General features: G+C 40.5%; 1 protein-coding gene across 1 annotated transcript; it reads right to left on the bottom strand.

The window, feature by feature from the left end:
• Positions 1-331: 331 nt before the first annotated feature.
• Positions 332-23,963, bottom strand: LOC134803447 (programmed cell death protein 4). Its single transcript, XM_063776264.1, has 9 exons — positions 23,472-23,963; positions 18,836-18,996; positions 9,228-9,447; positions 8,047-8,206; positions 7,228-7,317; positions 6,778-6,910; positions 6,392-6,502; positions 2,737-2,876; positions 332-546 (listed from the first exon to the last, which is right to left on the bottom strand). The coding sequence occupies exons 1-9, from the start codon at positions 23,731-23,733 to the stop codon at positions 474-476; spliced, it is 1,350 nt and encodes a 449-aa protein (XP_063632334.1). The 5' UTR covers positions 23,734-23,963; the 3' UTR covers positions 332-473.
• Positions 23,964-24,382: the final 419 nt, after the last annotated feature.

The following is a 24,382-nucleotide window of genomic DNA, read 5'->3' as shown; positions in this document are numbered from 1 at the left end:
AGAGCCCTTATTAGGTACCTCTAATTGACCGAGCGTTGGCGAAGGTAGATAACAGGTGGCCACCTTCACGTCACACGGAGAGATACATTTGTATGTATGTCAAAATTAGACATTTTGATGATATTTTTGGTTTTCTCGTGGAGGTACCTGACTACTTCGTCACTACGGATGTCTGCACCAAAAAAACGAAGTAGTCACTACGGATTTCTGAAAAGAACTTTCATCTGCCAACATTTAGGTGCTATTTATACGTTTGTGTAGTACTATAGAACAATTAATGTCTATAAAAAGCGGTACAAAATTTGATTTCGCCACATCGCTTCGTACAGGAACTATGTATGTGTGGGTCATATATATTTACTTCATGGAACAGTAGACAATTTTATCAGCATCTCTTCAGTATGACCCATGTATGTATATGCGTGTGTACGTGTTGTGTGTGTGTGTGTGTGTGTGCGACGGCGGAACGCAGTTTACTCGCGCAGTTTGAGCGCGTGGTCCTTGATGGCGCCACCGTCGCCCTCCGACACGTAGCGCTTGCGGCCTCTGTCAATAAAATATAAATATTTAATATTTTGAATTATACGATCTCGAAATAACATATCAGTTTCCAATATTAGTGCACTATAATAGGGATGTTGCATGTATTTAAAATAAATTATTTCACATCTTGCACGAAATAAAGCACCAAAAAAATATTAGAAAAACCTAGACCGCAGTTATTTTCAGATACAATTTCTATTTAATAAATCCGAAAGAACTTTAAAGAGTAGGTAACTTGACCGAGACGTAATTTTTTTTATATGATATAAATTCCATAGTGACTAATCGTTTTGACAGTTCGAAAAAAGAAACTGATTTGACTATAGTTCGTTTTTTTTAGCATTAGAAAGAAGGTAAACAATCTTGACGTGTCTATTTACTAAAAAATATTGAAAACGCTTTAAAAAATTAGTTTATATTACTTATGAAAGTAAAAGAATGTAAAAGATCGTATATGATTTATAATTCTAACATATTTATTTATTTATATTATATATTATATTTTAGTAATATCTTAAATTAAGCCAGTTCGTATTTTAATTTTTAAATTTGTATGTTTCACAGCCCTATGAGCCATGTTGCTTGAATTAAATGTATTAATAATAATATTTGCTGTGACTTATTTTTCAATGGTGATTTTTAATAAAAAGACATATCAAGAACGCTTACCTTCTTTCTAATGCTAAAAATGAACTATAGTCAGTCAACAACCCTATTGCAAATGCGATCTCCACCGAGCAGCTTATGAGCCAACGGGAGTGGTCATTTCTCCATACAAACGTACTCCTCGTTTTCCTCCGTGGTTTTTGAAGCTAGAGCAATGATTTTTTCAACACCGATTAACATTGTCAATATCTGTGTCGGACCGTTTTGCTTTTTTTGATATTTTTGTTATTTAAGGCGCTAGAGCCCTTCAAAAATGGCCAAAATGGCCTAATTGACTATGCCGCAATGAGAGGCGTGGCATTCAAAACTGATATCAATTAGCCAAAAAAGCAAAACGGTCCGACACAGATAATTTCATAATCATTTAGATTTCCAAATTTGGTTACGATTGGTTAAGTTTTGGAGTAGGAAACAGAGGAGTACGAAACCTCTATTTTTGAGATTTTTACGCAGGATTTTTCGCCTTGTCCTTATCGCACTACTTTTAGGTGCCGCTTCCGTTAGCGAGACGGGTATATTTACCTAAAATATTTAAAACTCAGCTCCTGTTTCGTCTTATGTGCTATAATTAACCTAAGGGCCATTTACAGTAAGGGGTATGACAAGCGACAGGTTCATTCATTCATTCATTCTTTTAAAATTATGGCTTCAGCCCATTGGGGCTATTTCGCCAGTGTCAAGGTCGTAGTAGCAGGGTAAAACGATTGAAATTGTACGGTTAGTACAAGACAGTGTACGGTGACTTAGCTCTTGTAAAGCGATAGCGGACTTTACAAGAAACACGTGGACAACCGGCCGTCGACTCCAAAATGATGGTTAAACGTGCTTCAAGATAAATTCTCCATTCACTGCACACTACCACATTAGTTTACTGTATAATAGGCTATCGATATTACACTTTAAACAATATTAATGAGCAAAAAACGAATCAATTAATCTCGCCGCGTGCCATCAAGATGGCGCTCGAACCGGAAGTCCAAGCGACAGGTTCGAATGGATAAAAATAGTTCTCTTTGGGATGATAGACGTCGCCGTCAATAATACTTAGTTGGTCAATTCGTTGATTGTGTATTGGATGTGCAATATTAACGAAATAATTGCAACACAAATATTTGTACAAACTCGTCCAGCACAGGCAAAAAACCCTACACCTGCAACAGCTGTAACGCACCTGTAGGGTTGAAAAAAACCCGGAAAATTCCCGTTTTTTTTCTAAAAAAACATGTTTTTTTAAAGTTTTATTCGAAAAAAAAAAAACAATGTCACTTAGTTTATACAATTTTCCGAAAAAACAAAAAAACTAAATCGGAAATAAACGAAAAATAAAACGCACTTTGAAAAGAACTACCTGCTTAGTCGTGTGTTTTGTTATTTAATTGCTGGCTGGCGATCGTTTGTGAAAATGTCTATTGACTTTGACGCTGTCGTTAGTTTAAATAAGTTTCATTTCTTTACCGAAAAAACTGAAAAATACGTCCTGAAAAAAAAAAAAGATTTGAGTTTTCGAGAATTTTTAACCCTACGCACCTGCTCGGCATGCGCTTGATCACCACGTCGCCCAGCTTGAACTTCTGCTGGCAGCGCTCGAGGAAGCGGTCCAGCATGATGTAGGCCAGCGGCACGTCCAGCACGATGTCCGACATGTCCTCCAGCACGCGGAGGAAGCCCTGTAACGAGTATTAGTTTAGTACTCGAGACTGCAAAGGTCGACATGAAAACTTATTACAGAGATATAGTCCGTTTTTTAGCATTAGATAGAAGGTAAGCGAGCATTTCTTTTAATTGAAAAACGCTTTTACAGTACATATGATCCTATTTTCCCGCACTAGTGCGTAAAATAGCACTTTTCGTGCGATGTCAAAAGTTTAAAGGGCCATATGTACTGTAAAACGTTGTACGATACACTTGCGAATAGGTAATTCGCAACTCGTGTCGATTTAAAACACTCCCTTCGGTCGTGTTTTAATTTATCGCCACTCGTTTCGAATTTCCTCTTTTTCGCACTTGTATCGTAAATAACTATTTTAAAATGAGTGACTATTACTTATGAAAGCAGAAGAATATAAATGATCGTATTAGATTCATAATTGTTACATATTTGCCGTGACTTATTTTTAAAACGTGTTTTTCAATTAAAATACACATCAAAACTGTTTTCTAATAATTAATTATTTTCCATGTTCATGGAAACGTACGAACGTGTCTTGCTATTTCAGCCAGTCTCGGTACAAAAAGTACTGAGGTTGACTGAAGTAGCGTGACAAATACGAACGTTTCCGAGAAAATACGATGGAAAACAATTATGCACTACATCTGTACCCATATTCCAAAACTTCTAAACCGATGCTTAACTATGGGTATTTTTCCACCGTCCACCAATAGGGTGGTTCACGTTTGTATGGGAAAAATTCAAACACTAGCTAGAAGAAGCGGCACCCCCTCATTTTGTTACACTTATTATATTGACAAAACACGCCAAGTTTTATAATCTTATCTCAACTACAAGGAGGTGCTCAAACACTATGAAATTTTTCAAAATTGTATGAAATCCAAAAAAAATAATTAAGTATATTTTATTTTTATGTAAGTAGTAGTTTTGACATAATTAAAAAGTGTGATTTAAAAGTTATTAAGTAAATAAACATTTTTATTTCTATGTATTATTATTTTTTTAGGTGAATAAATCTTATTTTTGATAAATAATAAAAAATAGAAATAAAAATGTTTTCCTACTTTAAAACTTATAAATAACTTGTGCAAACAGTGTGAAAACAGATACTTAAATCAAATTCTGAATAGTAAATACTTTTTTTTTGGGTTTCATACAACATACAAAATTTCAAAGTGGTTGAGCACCCCCTTGTAGTTGAGATAAAATTACGAAACTTGGTGTATTTTAACAACATAATAAGATTAATAAGTGTAACAAAATAAGGGGGTGCCCCGCAGGTAAATAAAAAAAAATGTTTTTTGAACCACCGTAATGACCAATGCAGGCAAGGAATTTTAAAATATAAAAAAAAACGGACAAGTGCGAGTCGGACTCGCCCACCGAGGGTTCCGTACTTTTTAGTATTTGTTGTTATAGCGGCAACAGAAATACATCATCTGTGAAAATGTCAACTGTCTAGCTATCACGGTTCGTGAGATACAGCCTGGTGACGGACGGACGGACGGGCAGCGGAGTCTTAGTAATAGGGTCCCGTTTTGGGTCCCTTTGGGTACGAAACCCTAAACACAGTTACAGCGAAGCCTTCTGTGAAGGAAAACATCGTGAAGATACCGGACTATGCACAGTGATAACTTGTGTCTGTGTCAGATAGCAGCGGCTTTCATAAAAAAAAACTTTAGGTTGCAAAATACAGACTGGGATCTTTTATGCTGCAATGCTCATTTTATTTATTTGTTTAATCTTAAGACTATCGGGTATTTTATGATTTCGTTCCCAGGCCGGATGAGCCGATAGTCGGGATCGTGGTACTACTGCTTTATATGACGATATTGTTGTGGCCTGGCGCGGACGTCTTGTTTGGCTGGGTGGCAATGAATGTGTTACTGCCTTAAGGCATTCTCTACCAGTCAACCAATTTTAGGGCTAAGGAGTTCTTTCCAAAATATTAAGGAGTGTAGAATATTGTGGTTGCAGCTAAGTGGCTGCAAACACAGCACCGCAACGGCACATCAGTATAATTCCAAAATTGTAAAATTTCCACATAGAAAAAATTAGGAATCAGCTCATATAAAGTCGTAATTTTCCACTTCCAAAATGAAAGATTTTCGAGAACTTTTCTCCGGATCCCTTTGTTTGACATAATTATTGAAAGTCATAATTAATGCCTGCATTACTCCGCCGGGGCCGACGAGGTGGTGGAGTACGTCCGCCGGAAGACTGGCTACATGCTGAGGGTGCACCAGCTACAGTCGCGTCACTATGTGCACTTCAGTTCAATTGTGGTGCGCGTGCCGCGGCCTCTGCAGGACACCATCGCAAGCGCGGACTTCTGGCCGAAGGGTGTGGTGTTTCGGCGGTTCCGGGGCAACCTGCCGAATCCTACGCCGAGTCAGACGACGCTACGGAGCCACGCTGTCACGTCGTCGCCCAAATCCAATGTTTAAAACTTATATTTTGTTCTCATGTATTGTTTCTTTGTATTGTATTTTATTTTGTAGTTTCAGTGCCTTATTTGACTAATATATAAATAAAAAAATAATGGTCACATTTTCATTAGTCATAATTTTGAAACCGTTAAGTTTGCAGGATTTTCATAAGGTTATCCTATAGATAGGTTACATAAGGTTTGTTTCATTGCAATCTTGAAAAGTTACGCGTCTCTAAGAAAAAACACATTATGACTAACGAAAATGCGGACAAACAATACATTATGACTTAAAACTATTTGGGAAACAATAGACCCCTTTTTTCACTATTTGAAAAAATGCCCGCTACTTGCACATTAGTCGTTGCAGCAACTTACCCGGTCCATCTGGTCGGGGGTGACGATGACGCAGCGCCTCAGTTCAGCCAGGAAGGTACACAGCTGCTCCTCCACCGAGGAGTTGACTGTCTCCAACTTACCCGGTCCATCTGGTCGGGGGTGACGATGACGCAGCGCCTCAGTTCAGCCAGGAAGGTACACAGCTGCTCCTCCACCGAGGAGTTGACTGTCTCCAACTTACCCGGTCCATCTGGTCGGGGGTGACGATGACGCAGCGCCTCAGTTCAGCCAGGAAGGTACACAGCTGCTCCTCCACCGAGGAGTTGACTGTCTCCAACTTACCCGGTCCATCTGGTCGGGAGTGACGATGACGCAGCGCCTCAGTTCAGCCAGGAAGGTACACAGCTGGTCCTCCACCGAGGAGTTGACTGTCTCCAACTTACCCGGTCCATCTGGTCGGGGGTGACGATGACGCAGCGCCTCAGTTCAGCCAGGAAGGTACACAGCTGCTCCTCCACCGAGGAGTTGACTGTCTCCAACTTACCCGGTCCATCTGGTCGGGGGTGACGATGACGCAGCGCCTCAGTTCAGCCAGGAAGGTACACAGCTGCTCCTCCACCGAGGAGTTGACTGTCTCCAACTTACCCGGTCCATCTGGTCGGGCGTGACTATGACGCAGCGCCTCAGTTCAGCCAGGAAGGTACACAGCTGCTCCTCCACCGAGGAGTTGACTGTCTCCAACTTACCCGGTCCATCTGGTCGGGGGTGACGATGACGCAGCGCCTCAGTTCAGCCAGGAAGGTACACAGCTGCTCCTCCACCGAAGAGTTGACTGTCTCCAACGCGAGCAGGATTGTCTGAAAAAAAATAACATGAATTTTTATTGCCGTCATTAGGGTTACCAGATGTCAGGATTTTTTTGACATGTCAGGAATTTTGGCCGTTTGTCAGGAATGCGGCCGGAATACGAAAATGTCAGGAATTTTAGTGAATGAATAGACTTTTCTATTATGTACCTAAAAAGGTACATTATTCAAATTTACTTACATAAATCCAAAACACATCATTCAAATCAAATTTAAGCCATGTACCAAGCATACATATCGCTTCCGGTTGTCTACTTCCAACTAACCTCATAGACGAGCTCGTGGTGGAAATGCGGCACCTCTAGCTCACGGACGCAGCGCATGGCCTCAGCCAGGTCCCCGCACGTGAGGTACTCCTTGAGGAGGAGCTGGATCTGCCGGATCAGGGACTTCACTGGCCTGGGAAAAGGTGGGGTTAGAAAAATAAACCTTGTGACAGATCTCACGAGAAAAGAAACGTTAACAGTGCGCTTATTAGTTAAAATTGAGGCGATGTGAATACACACTAACGGTTTTTATGTTTGACTTATGTGTGTAATATTATTTCTGAACACTGTATTGTTGTGATTACTGTGTTTAAAAATGGAAGGCATTTCTGTCTAGGTCTGTCTACGGTTCATGAGATATAACGAGGTGACAGACTGACGGACAGCGGAGTCTTAGTAGTAGGGTCCTATTTTTACACTTTGGGTACGGAACCCTAACAACGCAGGTACCTGATGCCGCCGCCGACGCCCCAAATGTTATCCAGTCGCACGAGACCTTGCTTCATGGAGAGCAGCGTTTCGGCTCGGTGGATGGCTTGCCTGCACCAACAAAGACAGATTATTTAAAAAAAAAACAACATGTTGCACTCCGGGAGTGTAGGCAGAAGTGAAAACTCAATGACATTTTAACAGTTTTTCGATCACGTCACGTGTCCGTCTTACGTCTTACGCTCTCGCGAGTTTAACATTTTTTTCCCCATAACAAAAAGTGCACAGCGCCGCTAAAGTTTTCACTTCAAAAAACTTACAGGACTTAAAGTTCTCATGTAATATTCTTTTTGAAGATATTTGTTCCGCGTTAGTTCGTCGGCTGACTAAATTAGTAGACTAATTTAACAAATAACGAGTTTAGATATAACTGCTACCTATATAAAAGCCATCGTTAAGAAAAAACATCAATGGAGCAATCACCATTGTGACATAATTTAGTTGGTAGGTAAAGGTCTCCAATAAATAACGTCCATTGGAGCCTAAAAGTTATTTCAGGGTGTCTAGCATGTTACTTGAAGTAACAAGTAACTTGAAGAAAATATTAGCACAGCCGCATGGGCGTAGTCTCATTTAGAATTGTCTCTTATTTCATCTCAATCTTTAGCAGGTAAGCAGGTACTCAAGTCGCAAGTCATTTGAATCGGTCCAGTCCAGAGCGAACCCATTAACAGGTGTAGTCTCCGATTATTTGCTCAGTTCCCATAAGCATGTGGGAGGAACTTCACAAAGGCCACCGGGAACAAATGGAAATAAAAAGTATTGGCTACAACGTGTTACCTGGCGGCGGCGTTGAGCGGCGCGTCGCGCTGCTGCGACACGAAGCGCGGCGGCAGGCAGTCGTCGGCGACGCAGCGCGCGATGAAGTTGGAGAGTAGGACGGCGGCGTCGGGAGTGTCCAGCACTAGGTCTGGCAGCTTCTCCAGGAGGTGCTCGAACGCTGCAAGAGAACGCTGGTGTTGTACGCTTTACGCTACTTTTGCAATGTCTTTGTATATGACCTGTTACATTTTTGGTGCCGTGACCAGGATCTTAAACCAATAGTAGATTGTTAACCAAGGGATGAAATGATGCCGTTCACCTGAATTGTTTACACTCTACTTTTCAATTCGAATACGAGGAAAGTAAAATGCATGTGTTTTTTTTAAAACATGACTAAGTAGAAACTTATATAGTATTTTATTAGGGTGCTTTCAATTAACAATTTAGGCAAAAGTATCGTTATTTATGGAATGGGGAGTCAAATATCAAAATGGAAATTGTATTTAATTAGTAAGTAATTGTTCATGTTTTTTTTTAAATCAATGTAAATAATTTATTTGTGTGTCGTTGGCGTAATACGTGTCGCCATTCAATTTTAGATTAAGTCAGGTCCCCACAGAAAACCAGCGCCACGGTCTGCCGCGGCATCATGCTGAGTGGGGATCCTATTTTTGCGTCCTAATCTGTTTTATGTCTGCATACTTTTCTTTTTTTTCATGTACTATGTTGTGACGTTAAAATAAATGTATTTCTTCTTCTTCTTCTTCTTCTTCTATTACAAATCCATTTATATCCAAATTTAAATTGCTTATCTTAAAAAAAAAACGTACTTGGAACCTAAAATGCTCTAGAAACGTATCATTTTCTGCACACCTTTTAGAACAATGACCCTCTTTCAGAGCATGAGAAATGAAAAATATTATTTCGTCTTGTTTTTCTTTCCAAAAGCGGAATTATCTAATAGGGCAATATCCTGGGCAGAGAACACCCTCCCATACAAGTCCGACACTAACATAGAGGCCATTTTCAAGTAGCTTAGCGTGTGCTCTTAAGCAGTTTCATGATGGTCTCGCAGACCAAGAGGCACTGCTTAGCGATAACAAACTGAAAAATGGCGTTATGTATTATATCGCTGTTAATGAGACCTGTTTAATTTTTGGAGAGGAGGATGATGGTCTCGCAGACCAGGTGGGACTTACCTACGGCTATATCCTTGGCAGAGAACACCCTTCCATAGAGATCCGAGACCAGCACAGAAGCCATCTCGCAGTGGCTGGGCTTGTGCTCTAAAGCGGTCTCTATGATGGTCTCGCAGACCAGGTGGCTCCGCTTGGCGGTGACGAACTCGAGGAAGTCCTCGGCCGCCGCGTTGGTGTCGCCGTGCTCGAAGTACTCGAGGATTACTGGCTCAGACTTGCGCTGGGGAAGGAAATGGTAATAAGGATATTGATACATTACATTATACATGTCCCCCGTCTGTCTGTTTGTGTGTATCTATGTTCGCGAAATACTGAAAGGATTTTCATGCGGTTCGTTCACCTATCAATAGAGTGATTCTTGAGGAAGGTTTAGGTGTATAATTTTTTAAGGTTTTGTGTAACCCGTGACCCGTGCCAAGCCGGGGCGGGTCGCTAGTACGGTATAATCTAGTATTATTAGCATATAAAGTGGAAAACAAAGAAATTATAAAAACTTAATTTAACGCAGTAGATATGTACGGGTCCTCATGAAAAATAGGAAACATTGATACCAGGCTTGGCTCACTCCACGATTTCGTCGCGTCGCTACAAGTACATGCCGCCACACCAGTTCTGGTGTCTAGCAGTAGTAGTTGCCGCGCACCGCTATGGAACGGACGCCTGCTTGCGCTTGCGCCACCTAGCGGTCGTATCCGTCGTAATAGACGCGTTTTGTTAGAGAGTAAACCTTCTGTACCTAGTACTATTATTTATTCTGCGTCGATACTAACAAACATTAGTCGACAATCCGAATTTACTTCGCATGGAAGTAAGTAAGGTAGTAAATGTGAAACCAAAAACAATAACATCTTATTCAATTCAAGTCTAGTGACTTAAGATCTTTAATTTACATTTTGTCACTGTGTTCTCTTAATTACTCATTTGCGACCGCAGTGCTAGTTTAGAGATAGTTAACAGTACTAATTATTAACACTATTAACAATACTAATTAGATCCAAATGGGGTAACTCATAAACCGAGGAAAGGTTTTGTACTCGAGGTAGCTAATGAAACAGATATTTTATTAATACGATCGTACGAGTATAGATACCTACTAACAAAACGTGAATGTGCTTTTTTTCTACACGTATTTTAATTGTTCATAATGTTTCTGGCGAGAAACGGCACAGGACCGGGATCAGTGGCGAGCAGTCGTGTTGGTGGCCAAGACACACTTTGGGTCGCTGCGCCAGAGGAGTAAGTAAGTAAGCATAATGTTTAATGGGCAGTAATTATTAATTTTAAATAAAAAAGGGGAAATGTTCATTTGCCGGGATAAAACAGTTCTCATTTCTGCCGAATGCCTTTCACCCGAGTTAAACACTACTCTACTTTTCATTTCGAATACGATGAAAGTAAAATACATGTGTTTTTTTTAAAACATGACTAAGTATAAATTTTATAGTATTTTTTTAGGGTACTTTCAATTAACAATTTAGGCAAAAGTATCGTTATTTATGGAATGGGGAGTCAAATATCAGAATGGAAATGGTATAAAAAATCCGTTTATACCCAAATTTCAATTTCTTATCATAAAAAAAATTATAAAATCGTACTTGGAACCTAAAATGCAGAAACGTATCATTTTCTGCACACGTTTTAGAACAACAATGACCCTCTTTCAAAGCATGAGAAATTAAAATACTTAAGACGTGTCGCTCGCGCGCCAAGTGTGAAGCGTCTCAAATCCAAAGATAACAGATATCGACCGCGTCAGACCCAGTTACGGGCACACGTGCATATTTTATACGGAGGAGTGTACGACAGAATAGGCTGCACGGTAAACAAGCAAGCGAATAGAAAATCATGTGCTGTGTGTGTGTGTGTGTGTGTGTGAAAAACAGGACGTCACTTAAACTAACCCAATAATATGTATCACCTCTATAACTGGTTTCTTCTTCTTTTTCTTCCTCTTATCCCGGCATTTTGCCACGGCTCATGGGAGCCTGGGGTCCGCTTGACAACTAATCCCAAGAATTGACGTAGGCACTAGTTTTTACGAAAGCGACTACCATCTGACCTTCCAACCCAGAGGGTAAACTAGGCCTTATTGGAATTAGTCCGGTTTCCTCACGATGTTTTCGTTCACCGAAAAGCGACTGGTAAATATCAAATGACATTTCGTACATAAGTTCCGAAAAACTCATTGGTACTAGCCGGGGTTTAAACCCGCGACCTCCGGATTGAAAGTCGCACGCTCTTACCGCTAGGCCACCAGCCACCTTTATAACTGGTTTGTGATATGCAATAAATGATTCTATTCTATTAATCATATTCATGTATTTCTGTATTCTATAGCAAAATGATGTGTGGGCTGTACACATCATTTTGCTATAGAATACAGTATGTATATAGTACAGAGGTTTTAAAACTGTGTTTCTTGGCGTTGTTTTAGAACGTATGACGACGGGTATCACTTGACTGCCCCTAGAATCTAGATTCATAATTTACTAATTTCAAAGTCGTCTTTTCCGAGTCGACGCAATTTTTAAGACTAGATAATACATCTTATACAAAAGGAAGATGAATGAAGAGGTCCTGAGTATAGGAGAAAAGCGATGCTTGTTAAATGCAATAAGGAATAGGAGAGGCATGATGTTAGGCCACCTTACACGGCATGATAACTTTTTCCTAAACATCCTGGAAGGTAGGACTGAAAAGACAAGAGAAGAATAGCCTAGAATTACTTATCTCAGCCAAATAAAAAATAATGCGTCGTATGAGGAAATTAAGACTGGCACAAGAAAGAAATGATTGGCGATTACTCCACCGACAAGAGCAAACCTCTTAAGTTATGATGATGATGACATTGAATGAATCTTTGGTATACATAAGGCCGGTCAATACCTTCGGTTCGCAACCAAGGCCCTGTACGGTTACCATCAGTTTGTCACTGACATAAACGCCGTCGAGAACGTAATTAACTTTCTATACATCCCGTTTGCACTAATATGCGAGTGCGAGCGAGATGTATAGAAAGTAAATTACGTTCTCGACGGCGTTTATGTCAGTGACAAACTGATGGTAACCGTACTGGTTGCGAAAGGCCTAAGCATGTTCCTTACGCGAGTCAAACGCCAGCGAATTGTTCGCTCGACCAGCGTTCGGTCCCGAACTGGACGCAAATCGCCAGTGATAACTCGCCTAAGGGTGGCATTCCACGGATTCCACCTGTCCAATACGAGTTTGAGACGCAATACACATTGGACAAAGAAATTGGATAGGTGGAATACCACCATAAAACGCAACCAGTGGGGAGACACACACTCCTGACTTCGGGCAAACTCGGCTCCGTTCGGCTGAGCATTGCTCCGAGCATTTATTAGGATTGGCACAACTTGACGTCCCTTTGCATGCACAACCACAGATAAGATAATGACTTGAATTTTGACAACCCTAAATAGCCGAAAGGGATAGGAAGTTAGAAAGGGATATCATGATTCGACCCTGAATCGCTGTCAAACTTCGGTTTTGTAGGAAGTGTCCTTTCTGTACGGTAGTACTATTACTTAGGGCTGATGTACACGATGTGAGAACTCGCATGCGAGTTTCATTATATTACGGGTTTTGATCGGTCGGTTGAATTGGACGTAACCAACATTCCGCAATGTAACTAAAATCGCATGCGAGTTCGCGCGCCGTCTAAATCAGCCGTTATTCTGTGACGTAACACAGCTCATGTTACGCTGGTGCGTCTACTTGCCTCGCGCAACCTTCACGAACGCTAGCCCGTAGCGGGTTCAACGACCCCCGCTGTAGGGCAGGCGGCCGCGCAAACATAGCTATTATTAGTCGAGAAAAACATCAGCGGTGACAACTCGACGCCCATTCATTGCAGTTCAATTGATGCAAGATGCAATTATATATATGTCGCAGGCCGATCGTAAGATCAGGCAGATCGTAATGTTCCTGTGTAATGTTTTGACGATAGTCACATTAAACCAATACATAGGTAGGATAGGTTCGTTAGGTTGCTTCAGATGCCCGAAGGGCAAACTGCCCAGAAATAGGAGCCCCGCGTAGCTCAGGGAACTCAGGGAACGAGTCAAAGATTTTCACGTTTCACGATATGCCTAGGAATTTCACGATATGCCTGATCTTACGATCGGCCGCCGACATATACCTCGCGTCTAATAATGATAGTACCTATAGTCTGTATCTTTAGGTATTTAAATAAAAGTAAACAAACAATTTGTAAATTTTCGGGTAGTTATAACATTTATTGGTTAACCAACCAAATACAAAACCACCTGGATCTGTCACTGAACGACCTGGCTTTAACCTACATTATTTGATCGTGTAATGTTTTCAACTTTTCACTTTTCATCGACCCTCAACTGGCTTAAGAAGCCATTTGAGGGTAGATTTTGTTTACTCTTTTTTAAATACCGAAAGATACGGACTATAGTTAAGGTGATCTGTGGCACTGGCACCATCAGAGTGGCTTGCATTGAAAACTCCAATCACGCATTCATGCACCGACGTTACGACGCCTTGCGAAGGCAGAGGCAAAGAGAATTTGAACTCGTTAGAGAGTTACTGTCATGGTAAATTTATGTAGCTACAGTACATTTAATGCCATAACGAACCTAACCTACCCTAGTGATATAAAAAAACCGGGCAAGTGCGAGTCGGACTCGCGCACGAAGGGTTCCGTACCATAATGCAAAAAAAAACAATAAAAAGAAAAAAAAAAACGGTCAACCATCCAAATACTGACCACTCCCGACGTTGCTTAACTTTGGTCAAAAATCACGTTTGTTGTATGGGAGCCCCATTAAAATCTTTATTTTATTCTGTTTTTAGTATTTGTTGTTATAGCGGCAACAGAAATACATCATCTGTGAAAATTTCAACTGTCTAGCTATCACGGTTCGTGAGATACAGCCTGTACGGTTACCATCAGTTTGTCACTGACATAAACGCCGTCGAGAACGTAATTTACTTTCTATACATCCCGTTTGCACTAATATGCGAGTGCGAGCGAGATGTATAGAAAGTAAATTACGTTCTCGACGGCGTTTATGTCAGTGACAAACTGATGGTAACCGTACTGGTGACAGACGGACGGACGGACGGACGGACGGACAGCGAAGTCTTAGTAATAGGGTCCCGTTTTACCCTTTGGGTACGGAACCCTAAAAAGTGGTCATTTTGCGTTCTAGACTGTTCGCGATGTAGACTAAAAGGGCTCGTAATTCAACAGACGATTAAAACTGTTGGAACGCCATTTGACTTTGATCATTATTCTTTCATTAAATATTAATATTAACGCCATCTACTCGAGAGTAGGCTGAAGGTTATGGCGCCATCGCTCGAAAAGATTTCATCATACCTTTGGCCTATAATCGAGTAGACGGTGTTAATATTAATATTTAATAAGTTAACACATATCAATGAAAGAATAAGGATCAAAGTCAAATGGCGTTCTAACAGTTTTATGTTCTGTCGAAAGATGGCAGTAATACAGTGGCTACATAATTTACTTTGACAATCCGTCTCTATACACTCTATTCTCTTTGGCAGAGGTAACAACACTTTGGTCATAGTTGATCTTTATGTGTTTAGAATAAGGTTTACAATTGTAAGTTGTGAATGGTACAGTAGACGTCAAAGATATGTTTACACTTCTAGCCTTATTACAAAGGAGTAAGGTGCAAAAGTGTAAACATATTTTTGACGTCGAAGGTACCTAATGTCATCGACCGTCATTGACCCGCGTTGGTACGCGTCGCACGCGCACATCACATTGCAAGGGCTGCCAAAAGGGACAGTACAGTCAGCAGTGTAAAAATATTTAAAATGGCAATTAAATTAATCAAATTAAATATTTTTAAACATAAACAAAACTATTAAACTATACATGTCAGTATTCTAAAGGTCTCATCAAGACCTTTACTTTATACAAGTATTTTACTTATCATCATCATCATCTCAGCCGAAAGACGTCCACTGCTGGACAAAGGCCTCCCCCAAGGATCTCCACAGCGAACGAACCTACCGACCGAGCGGATGGACCGACGATCTGGTTAAAGTCGCGGGAAACCGTTGGTTGAGGGCAGCGAATGACCGTTCGCTGTGGAGATTTTACTTATAACATAACCTATTTGGTTCGTACGAATTAGTGATATATGTAATTTAAAAAAAAGCTATCACTCCCTACGTCAGTGGTTCCCAAAGTTGACTGGGCTCCGACCCAAACAAAAACTGCCAAATTCGAGACCCACCTCTTAGCCGTCTTAAAAAGGGCGTAAAATGTAATTGGTAACGCTCAGCTTCCCTAGTAGCTCAGGTTCCACAAAATATTGGGTTATTCCCACTAGTTACCACCAAGTTGTTCATCATCATCATCATCATCTCAGCCATAAGACGTCCACTGCTGAACATAGGCCTCCCCCTTACCAAGTTGTTACCAGTCGTAAAATATTTATACTGCTTTTATTAGTATTGAGCTCTAACAAAATGTTGGTGGTAACTACTGGAAATAAAATGGGTACTGGAAATAAAATGGGTAAAAGGTGGGTACCTTTTACCAGTGGTAACTACTGGGAAACATTTTTTAACCACTGTAAAAGGTGGAAAAAAATTCCCAGTAGTTATCACTGGTAACAACTTGCTGGTAACTAGTGGGAATAACCCAAAATATTCGCTCGCGACCCACCAATGTACTTTGTAGTTAGTTTGGGAAATATTGGCCTACTCCCGTCAAGATTGTATACCCTATTTCTAATGCTACAAAAACGAAGTACCTATAGTTAACTTTCAAATTCATCGTTAAAGCATAAAATTGTACGAATGTATTTTTCAGCGCGCGTTCTCAGTTCTGGCGTTCTGTTCTAAATATATCTTATATCAGCTATATCTCGCATGTGGGGCGTTTACGAGCCAAATGAAACGACAATAACAAAAACAAACTGAAATGAGATAATAAACCGCGACACCCAGTCTGAGATACCTATTGCACAGAATCAATAATAGTACTAGGTACAGAAGATTCACTCTCTACCAAAACGCGTCTGTTACGATTAGGACAGATATGACCGCTAGGTGGCGACAGCGCCACGCGTGGCTTATGGCGAGCCACCAAAATTGGTGTGAGACGGATGTACTTGTAGCTACCTGTTGCAAAGCGACGAAATCGCGGAGTGAGCCACGCCTGCCTATTGACCGTCCGAAGTTGAAAGAAGAGCGTATACATACTCGTAGTACATTCCAAACCATACCGGGTGGAGGAGGAGGTAGACCGTTTTCACATTGTCTGATCCGATATCGGATGTCGGATCCTACATCCGCGTAGTCAGGCCGCGGCGGCGCGCCCGGGCGCCGTCTTTAGCGGTCACGCACACTACAAAAAGCATTATGCCTACACATACGCACACAAACAAATATTATCGGTCCGACAGCTAACAGGGGGCTCCGACATGGCTGAATTTATCGGAAGCGCCTTTCCGATATCGGATGTCGAAAGGCGCCTATGACAAAAACAGCTGTAGGAGAGTGTCATTGGCATTAAGTCAGCCTTTTTTGCGTTATTTATCGTTTTTAGTAATACTGATTTATTAAATGCATAAATAAATACAGAGAAACACATACATCTTATATTTTACTTCCTTCCGACATCCGATATCGGATCGGACAATGTGTAAACGCTCTTTTACGATATTTTGCTTGAAAACCCCACAAAATAAATGTTGAATTTAAACTGCATTCAACCGTGCTTCGTCCAACAGTTGTAAAATACTAGTAAGTATTGCAACAATGGCCCGTCGTGCCGCGGTCTCCACCCACGACCGCTACTCAATAAATATAATGTAATGAAGGTATTGTTTTAAGTTTATCAGTAGCGGTTAACTTTAGGGCTCGGTAAGTTCGATTGCTGTCGACTTTCGGGCTGCTCCAAGCATTCCAGAGTTCGAACCTACTGATTCTACCATTCTTACGATATTGTGCTCAAATTATATGTACTTTTTAGCCGTGAATTAGGTCGTTTTTAATATTTGATGAGTGAAAAATCTCTTTCATTTGGAAAAAAAATACTAAATAGTTTACTTGCAATCAGGAGAATAAAATCATTTCAAAAACTATGCTTACAAACATATTTGATAAAACACCTCGCCTGTCTAAACGTCAGGTTTTACCTTTAGCCACAGAATAAATAATAGTACTACCGTACAGAAACGACACTTCCTACAAAACCGAAGTTTGACAGCGATTCAGGGACGAATCCGGCTGCCCCTTTCTATGTATGGCACTATCCCTTTTTGCTATTTAGGGTTGTCAAAATTCAAGTTTATCATCTGTGGTCGTGCACGCAAAGGGTCGAGTTGTGCCAACCCTAATAGTTGCTCTGAGCAATGCTGAGCCGAACGGAGCCGAGAATGGCCGAAAGGAGGAGTGTCGCCCCACTGCTTTAGCCTACTATCTTATACCTTTAAACGAGCAATTATTGTATATGTTTTTATTTATATGTATATATATTTCGGGGATCTCGGAAACGGGTCTAACGATTTCGATGAAATTTGCTATATGGGTGTTTTCGGGGGCGATAAATCGATCTAGCTAGGTCTTATCTCTGGGAAAACGCGCATTTTTGAGTTTTAATGTTTTCTAGATATTAAACATTTAAAACGCAAAACATTGACTCAAGTGTGTCGAACGTCGATAACACTGTTTGGTCGCCAAGGTCGATAATATCCGATTAAAAGATAATCGAACCGTGTTTCTTTACCTTTTTATGTCATTGATTATATTTCTCAGATTATTAAATGTGAATTTTATTTGCATCGTTTGATGGGTCAAATGGATTATCTAGGTAAATACTAATTATACTGATAGAAATATCCATCGGCTACGCCACGGCCTCCCGAGTCGTAGTTGCAATAATACAGTCACCTGCAATAATATGTTACACAAAGAAGCCCACAAAAATATCTGCCAGGATCTTATTTGTAGAGCCATAAGAGCGTGTCACATATTTTTGCGGCCTTCGAAGAGTAACATATTATTGCTGGTGATTGTACTCCAGCAGCGCTCCCCATACAAAACACTTTAACTACTCACAATGATCTCGGGGTCCGCCTCCACGATGACCTGCTTGTACGTCGAAGTCTCCATTGGCTACGGACATTTCGTACACCAAACTATATCCGCATAATATGGGCTACCAGCTTAACTATATTATTCATTATAGGTCAGAAACGCGCATGGGACGCCCTTAAAATAGCAATATCCATAGACTACGAAGACCGCTTTGCGTTGCTTGTTAGTCTCCATAGGCTACTGTGTGCCAAAATCGAGGAAAAAACTGTCCAAAAAGTGAATTTAGCAAGGAGCAAGTACCAGGGCCTCATGAGTTACGAGACGATGTCGTTGACTGCAGCGTATGAAGACGAAGTTGGCGCGGCTGCTCGCGTATCTCGGTTACTTTTTGCCTTATTCCATCTGTCGAATGTATATTGCGTCTCACATTTTGCTTAATGAGAGAGTGAGACACACTGACATTGGACATAGAAATTGGACAGGCAGAATACCACCCTTAGGTATGTATTTTGTATGAAACTACTACTCACAATGATCTCCTCAGGGTCAGCCTCCACTATGACCTGCTTGAACTCGATGTCTCCATTGGCTACGGCCTCCGAGTCGTAGTTGGGGTCGTTCTCGTCTTCCATGTACTCCTCCAGCAGCTCGGAGCCCGGGGCTCCCCATACGCCCTTGCCGCCGGCGCCTCCTGTACAAAATAAGATAAAAATGAATATAGTATGGAGTCCATACTATGGACTATGGATCATGTATTGATCATGTACCGGACGAGTTAAAGTATCTCGAGATCAAAAAGATCCTGCAGCTATTTGGAGTTGCAGGTTTGGATCGAGAGTTGTAGCAGGTGGCGGTCACAATAGATCAGGAATGGTCGCAGTGAGACATAGGCTATGGAGCCTTATATAGCCCCTAACAAGAAGAAGATGGATCATGTATGGGGCTGCAGGGTACCTGCTAAACTTCCTGCTTCCCATCTGTGGAATGAACTGTCGCCTCCGAATAAAAATTTATAGCCTTAGAAGCGCTGGTGGCCTAGCAGAAGCGCAGGTGGCCTAGCGGTAAGAGCCTGCGACTTTCAATCCGGAGGTCGCGGGTTCAAACCCCAGCTCGTACACAAATGAGTTTTCGGAACCTATGTACGAAATATCATTTGATATTTACCAGTTGCTTTTCGGTGAAGGAAAACATCGTGAGGAAACCGGACTAATCCCAATAAGGCCTAGTTTCCCCTCTGGGTTGGAAGTTCAGATGGCAGTTGCTTTCGTAAAAACTAGTCCCTACGTCAATGCTTGGGATTAGTTGTCAAGCGGACCCCAAATTTTAGCATGTTGTTTTAAAATTAGAGAGTAATATCGATTGTATGGGAGCGGCCTTTTAGCGGCGCGTTTGTGTGACTCTTAAGCCCAGGAACTGCTTCCTTTTTCCCTGGTAAAGAGGCCTGGCACAGACCTATCAGAACAATAAGAATGCATTTCCTAGAAATAGTAAATGGGTAACCTAAATTCTTAGAAAATAGAAAGACATCCAACACCACAATATTCTGGCATTTGCCCAGGCAAATTGCATTTCACGTGCTGCTGTTATGATAATTTATATTCATGCACACAAACAATTCGGCCTATATGCATCCCACTGCTGGGCACTGGCCTCTCAGACGCGAGAGGGCTTGGGCTAGACCCCCCACTGGTTGGGGACTTCACATACATATTTGAATTTCTTCATGGATGTATGGTGTATGCAGCAGGGATGTTGCGGTGCAGATTTTTTGACATCCGCGGATGCGGATATTTAAAGGCTTACATCCGCGGATGCGGATGTCAAGATTAGGTAGGTACTTAATAAAAAACGTCAAATAAAACGTCACGTAAACGAAACGTCAAATTTTTAGTAACTTTTATTTAAAAAAACGAAAGGTTTAGTATTTGAGCAAGAATATAGGTGCGTTATATTTAATAAACAGTACCTTGGCCGGCTTTTCTGGGTTATTCCCACTAGTTACCACCAAGTTTTTACCAGTGGTAACTACTGGGATTTTTTTTCCCACTGGTAACTACTGGGAAAAATAATTCCCAGTCGTTACCACCAACACGGTTTGGTGGCGGGCGGGAAAAAAATTCCCAGTAGTTACTACTGGTAAGAACTTGGTGGTAACTAGTGGGAATAACCCGCTTTTCTGGATCTAGACTTTCGTCGTTGTAGGTAATGACGAAATTACCTAGCACTTACGCTGGCGATAAGACGTTCCTGTACCGACTTGTTTGACATCCGCATCCGCATAAGCTCCGCCAGGGATGCGAAACTCCTGACTTCGGCCAAACTCGGCTCAGCATTGCTCCGAGCAATTATTAGGGTTGGCGCCACTTGACTTCCTTTTGCGTGCACGACCACAGATAAGATAATCACTTGAATTTTGACAACCCTATATAGCCGAAAGGGATAGTGCCATATATTAGAAAGGGATAGCATGATTCGACCCTGAACCGCTGTCAAACTTCGGTTTTGTAGGAAGTGTCCTTTCTGTATGGTAGTACTATTATTTATTCTGTGGCTCCGCATCGATTTTATGCGGATGCGGATATTGAAAATAATGCGGAAGTTCCGCGGATGCGGATGCGAATATTCGCAACATCCCTGGTATGCAGGTTTCCTTCACCAAAAAGCTAGTTAGTAAATATCAAATTATATTCGTACATAAGTATATTCATGCATAATGCATAAATGTCATAATGTTTGTGAGTAATATTATTTAATCAGTTGTTTACCATTTTAAAGTTATTTTCAACCAAATATAGCTCTTAAAAGTTTAACAATATTAGTAATTCTTGTATGTTGTGTGTTTTAGGTATTTAAGATAAGTGAAGGTATTATTAGTGAGTATATTAGTAAACATTGTTTTTGTTGGACTATCAGGGATTTGGTTATCATTTCAACGGTTTATAAATGTTGTAATTATCAGGTTAGAGGTAATCTGTTATAACATTACGAAATTAAGAGTGGAGTAGGCTTGTGTCGGTCATGAACGAAGAACTGTTAAGAATGAAATCCCATAAAGGACCGAAAGGAACTAAACCTTTTTACACGCTCTTAATCAGTCTTTCGGTCCTTAAGTTCAGTGGGATTGGTGAGCGCTTGACTTGAGTGAAACAGAGAATAGACTGAACTATATGGTTCACAATGACGCTGGCACGAGTGCGAACGAGATAACAGAGTATATTGGGTGTCCCTAAAACCATCACCAGGACTTAAATAGCTTATAGAACATCTGATGGGCTACAGGATTAAGCACATTTACCCAGCCCGTCAGCTGTTCTATAAGCCCTTTAAGTCTTGGCATTGGTTTTAGTGACATCCCGTATAATAGGGTATTTGACTGTATTTAAAATAAATTATTTTACACCATGCATGAAATAAAGCACCAGATTATTACTAATTACTAAAAACACGGATAGGAGTTATTTTTCAACACAAGTTTGATAAATCGGATGGAAGTATAAAAAGTAAGTGAGTTGACTGTGACGTCACTACACATTTTCATATAAATTCCATATTAGCAAATCGTTTTGACAGTTCTAAAAAAGTAACTGATTTGACTAGTAGGAAAATACCCTATTGTATAAATCTAAGTAAGGGGGCCCGAAAGACAGACAGTAACATTATATTTGATTACCCATAACAAATAGAAGAACATTGTAGCAGAATGTTAACTTAATTAGCTTTATTTACTTTCCAAAAGGGCCCCAAATTCTTATGTGCCCAAGGGCCCCAGCATAGTTTAAGACAGCCCTGCCTCTTGGTGAGGTATCCAAAAAAATTAATAAGAAATTTAATAATTAACTTTGTTTTTCAGAGTAGCATGGCGGTCTTTGGTGTCATAGGCCAAGCAAGATCCACTTCGGGTTGTTGCGCCACAGCAGTAAGTAAATAACAGTGTTGGCCGAAAGTTAATGCGAATTGAAAATGTTGGCCATTAACCATTATAAATTGAACCTTAAACCGTAACGGACGATTACGTAACCGTAACCATTATAAATTGAACCTTAAACCGTAACGGACGATTACGGTTTAAAGTTCAATTTATAATGGTTAATGGCCAAGATTTTCAATTCGCATTAACTTTCGGCCAACACTGGTAAGTAAGTAATAAGAAATTTGGTTTAGGGTTCCGTTTAACTAAAATGTAACTTACGTACATTATTTGTTACTAGACTAGTTTCATTTTAGTTGGTATTTTAGTTTTAACTTTATTAAAGTGAATTAGAAAATAATATTACGTATGAATGTCTTATTACTTAAGTATATATTGCATATTTACCATAGTAAAAATCAAACTAGCATAAGTTTTATTGAATAAATATTATCTTATCTTATCTTATTTGGTCTGGTTATAGGTATACGAGACTACTTGTACACTCAAGTGTAAAAATATGGGTGCATACAACTTACTTAAAAATATGTCCCGTTCTTAATTCACTGACTTAAGAGCTATGGGACATATTTTTGAGTATGTTGAGTGCACCCATATTTTTACATTTGAATGTACCTAATTAAGTTCAAGAAAAACGAATACTTAGTAATATCCAACTGCATTATTTCAAAGAAAATCGTCATCTAAGAATTGTCCTCTCAACAAGTTGTTAAACGTATCAGAAATGAGAAAGTTGTTCGAGAATATTAATTAAAACAGAAAACCTGTTTGTCTGGTACAAAAATAAAACAAGCACACCCTTTTGTTGTGTTTATGGACAACATAAATGACCTTGGCCCATTGCGAATAATTAAAAAAAAGTTTTATTCACTCAGCCGACCGGCTAAGCGCTATTCTTAAACCGGCGGGATTGTCGATGTTGCCCTAAAATAGCCTTGAGCGATCGAAAGTTGTTTACAAGCTTAGTTTCGTAATAAGACGTCGACTTCTATTAGTGACCTACGCCAATCGATAAGAAGAACCCTAAGCGTACGACGTAACTGCGCAGAGCCGGGCCCGCGTGACCTTGAAAAATGCGGCAATACGAACTCAAAATAATTACGTGACCGGTGCGTAGTAAACAAAATATTATGTAAATAGCCGTTTGCGGCTCAATTCACGCCGTAGGGGTTCTAGAAAAATCTACCTCGTTGCCGGCAGGTTAAATCGCGTACTTTGAAGGTAGATAAGTAATTTACCTTTTTTAGGCAGCCCGCGTCCGTGGCCATTGCGCGGTCTGCGACTATTTTTCCAGCTTCTATATCTAGGGAGCGGCGTCGGCGTGGTAACGCCGCCCTCCTTGCTATTGGTTCTTGCGAGCTTCTTATTCCTATGACGGCGTTTCAGACGCTCAGAGTGGGACGTCGCGGCGTCCCCGGCGCCCTCGTCAGCCGGTTTCGCGTTATCAGTATCACTCGCCGCCACGTTTTCTAGCTCGGAAGCGATGGGCTCGACTTCCATTGTGGCGAGATATAACTGACGCGGGTTAAACGAGGGTTCTTATTAGCTACAATCAGCACTAGTGGGAGTTTATTTGGATTTATTTTAAAGAAACGCTAAGATAAAACGTGTTTTTAACGCACTGATAAACAATAGGTTCCAGCGAGCACGTATTTGTTTTGAGAGCGCACACCGGTGTGAAGTTTGGTAAATAACAAGCGGTAGTTGTGCAGTGCTGCCAACATGACATCTTGCTGGGCTACCATGAGTACTCATTTAATTTTAAAATGATCGTATTATTTTATAATGATTTTTTTATATCATATGCTCACTCGCTCAGTTCTCTATTTGCAACTTTTTATTTGAAAATGATAATCATTAATAAAACAAAGTAATTTATACTTTGAATACGTTCAGTATTGGTGATTTAATTTAAAAACCACGACGATTTTATGCTACAACTTGCCACACAAAGTCACTTCAAACTCGAATCTGTGAATAACATTCGAGTTGACCTGCTCAATTGCAGAAGCTCGAAACATTAGTAACACCATATGTCGTCAATGTAGACAACATAACAAAAATGAAAGTGTTGTCATAATAAACTCTAGCAAATATTTGGGTAAATAATGTGGAAAAAAAAACATTGTTATCTCTGTGTCAGGGAGCT

This window comes from Cydia splendana, chromosome 26 (assembly GCF_910591565.1).
Source record: "Cydia splendana chromosome 26, ilCydSple1.2, whole genome shotgun sequence".
Lineage (NCBI taxonomy): Eukaryota > Metazoa > Arthropoda > Insecta > Lepidoptera > Tortricidae > Cydia > Cydia splendana.
The sequence above is the reverse complement of the archived record's forward strand: the minus strand, read 5'-3'. Positions and strand labels throughout refer to the sequence as shown.

What these genes read in the sequence shown, in the direction of transcription:
- LOC134803447 (XM_063776264.1), bottom strand. Translation starts at nt 23,733, where the DNA reads ATGGAAGTCGAGCCCATCGCTTCCGAGCTAGAAAACGTGGCGGCGAGT. An exon ending in CCGCTCAACGCCGCCGCCAG is followed by an intron (nt 7,318 to 8,046) that starts GTAACACGTTGT and finishes TTGTTGGTGCAG; the next exon opens with GCAAGCCATCCACCGAGCCG. An exon ending in ACCACGAGCTCGTCTATGAG is followed by an intron (nt 6,503 to 6,777) that starts GTTAGTTGGAAG and finishes ATTTTTTTTCAG; the next exon opens with ACAATCCTGCTCGCGTTGGA.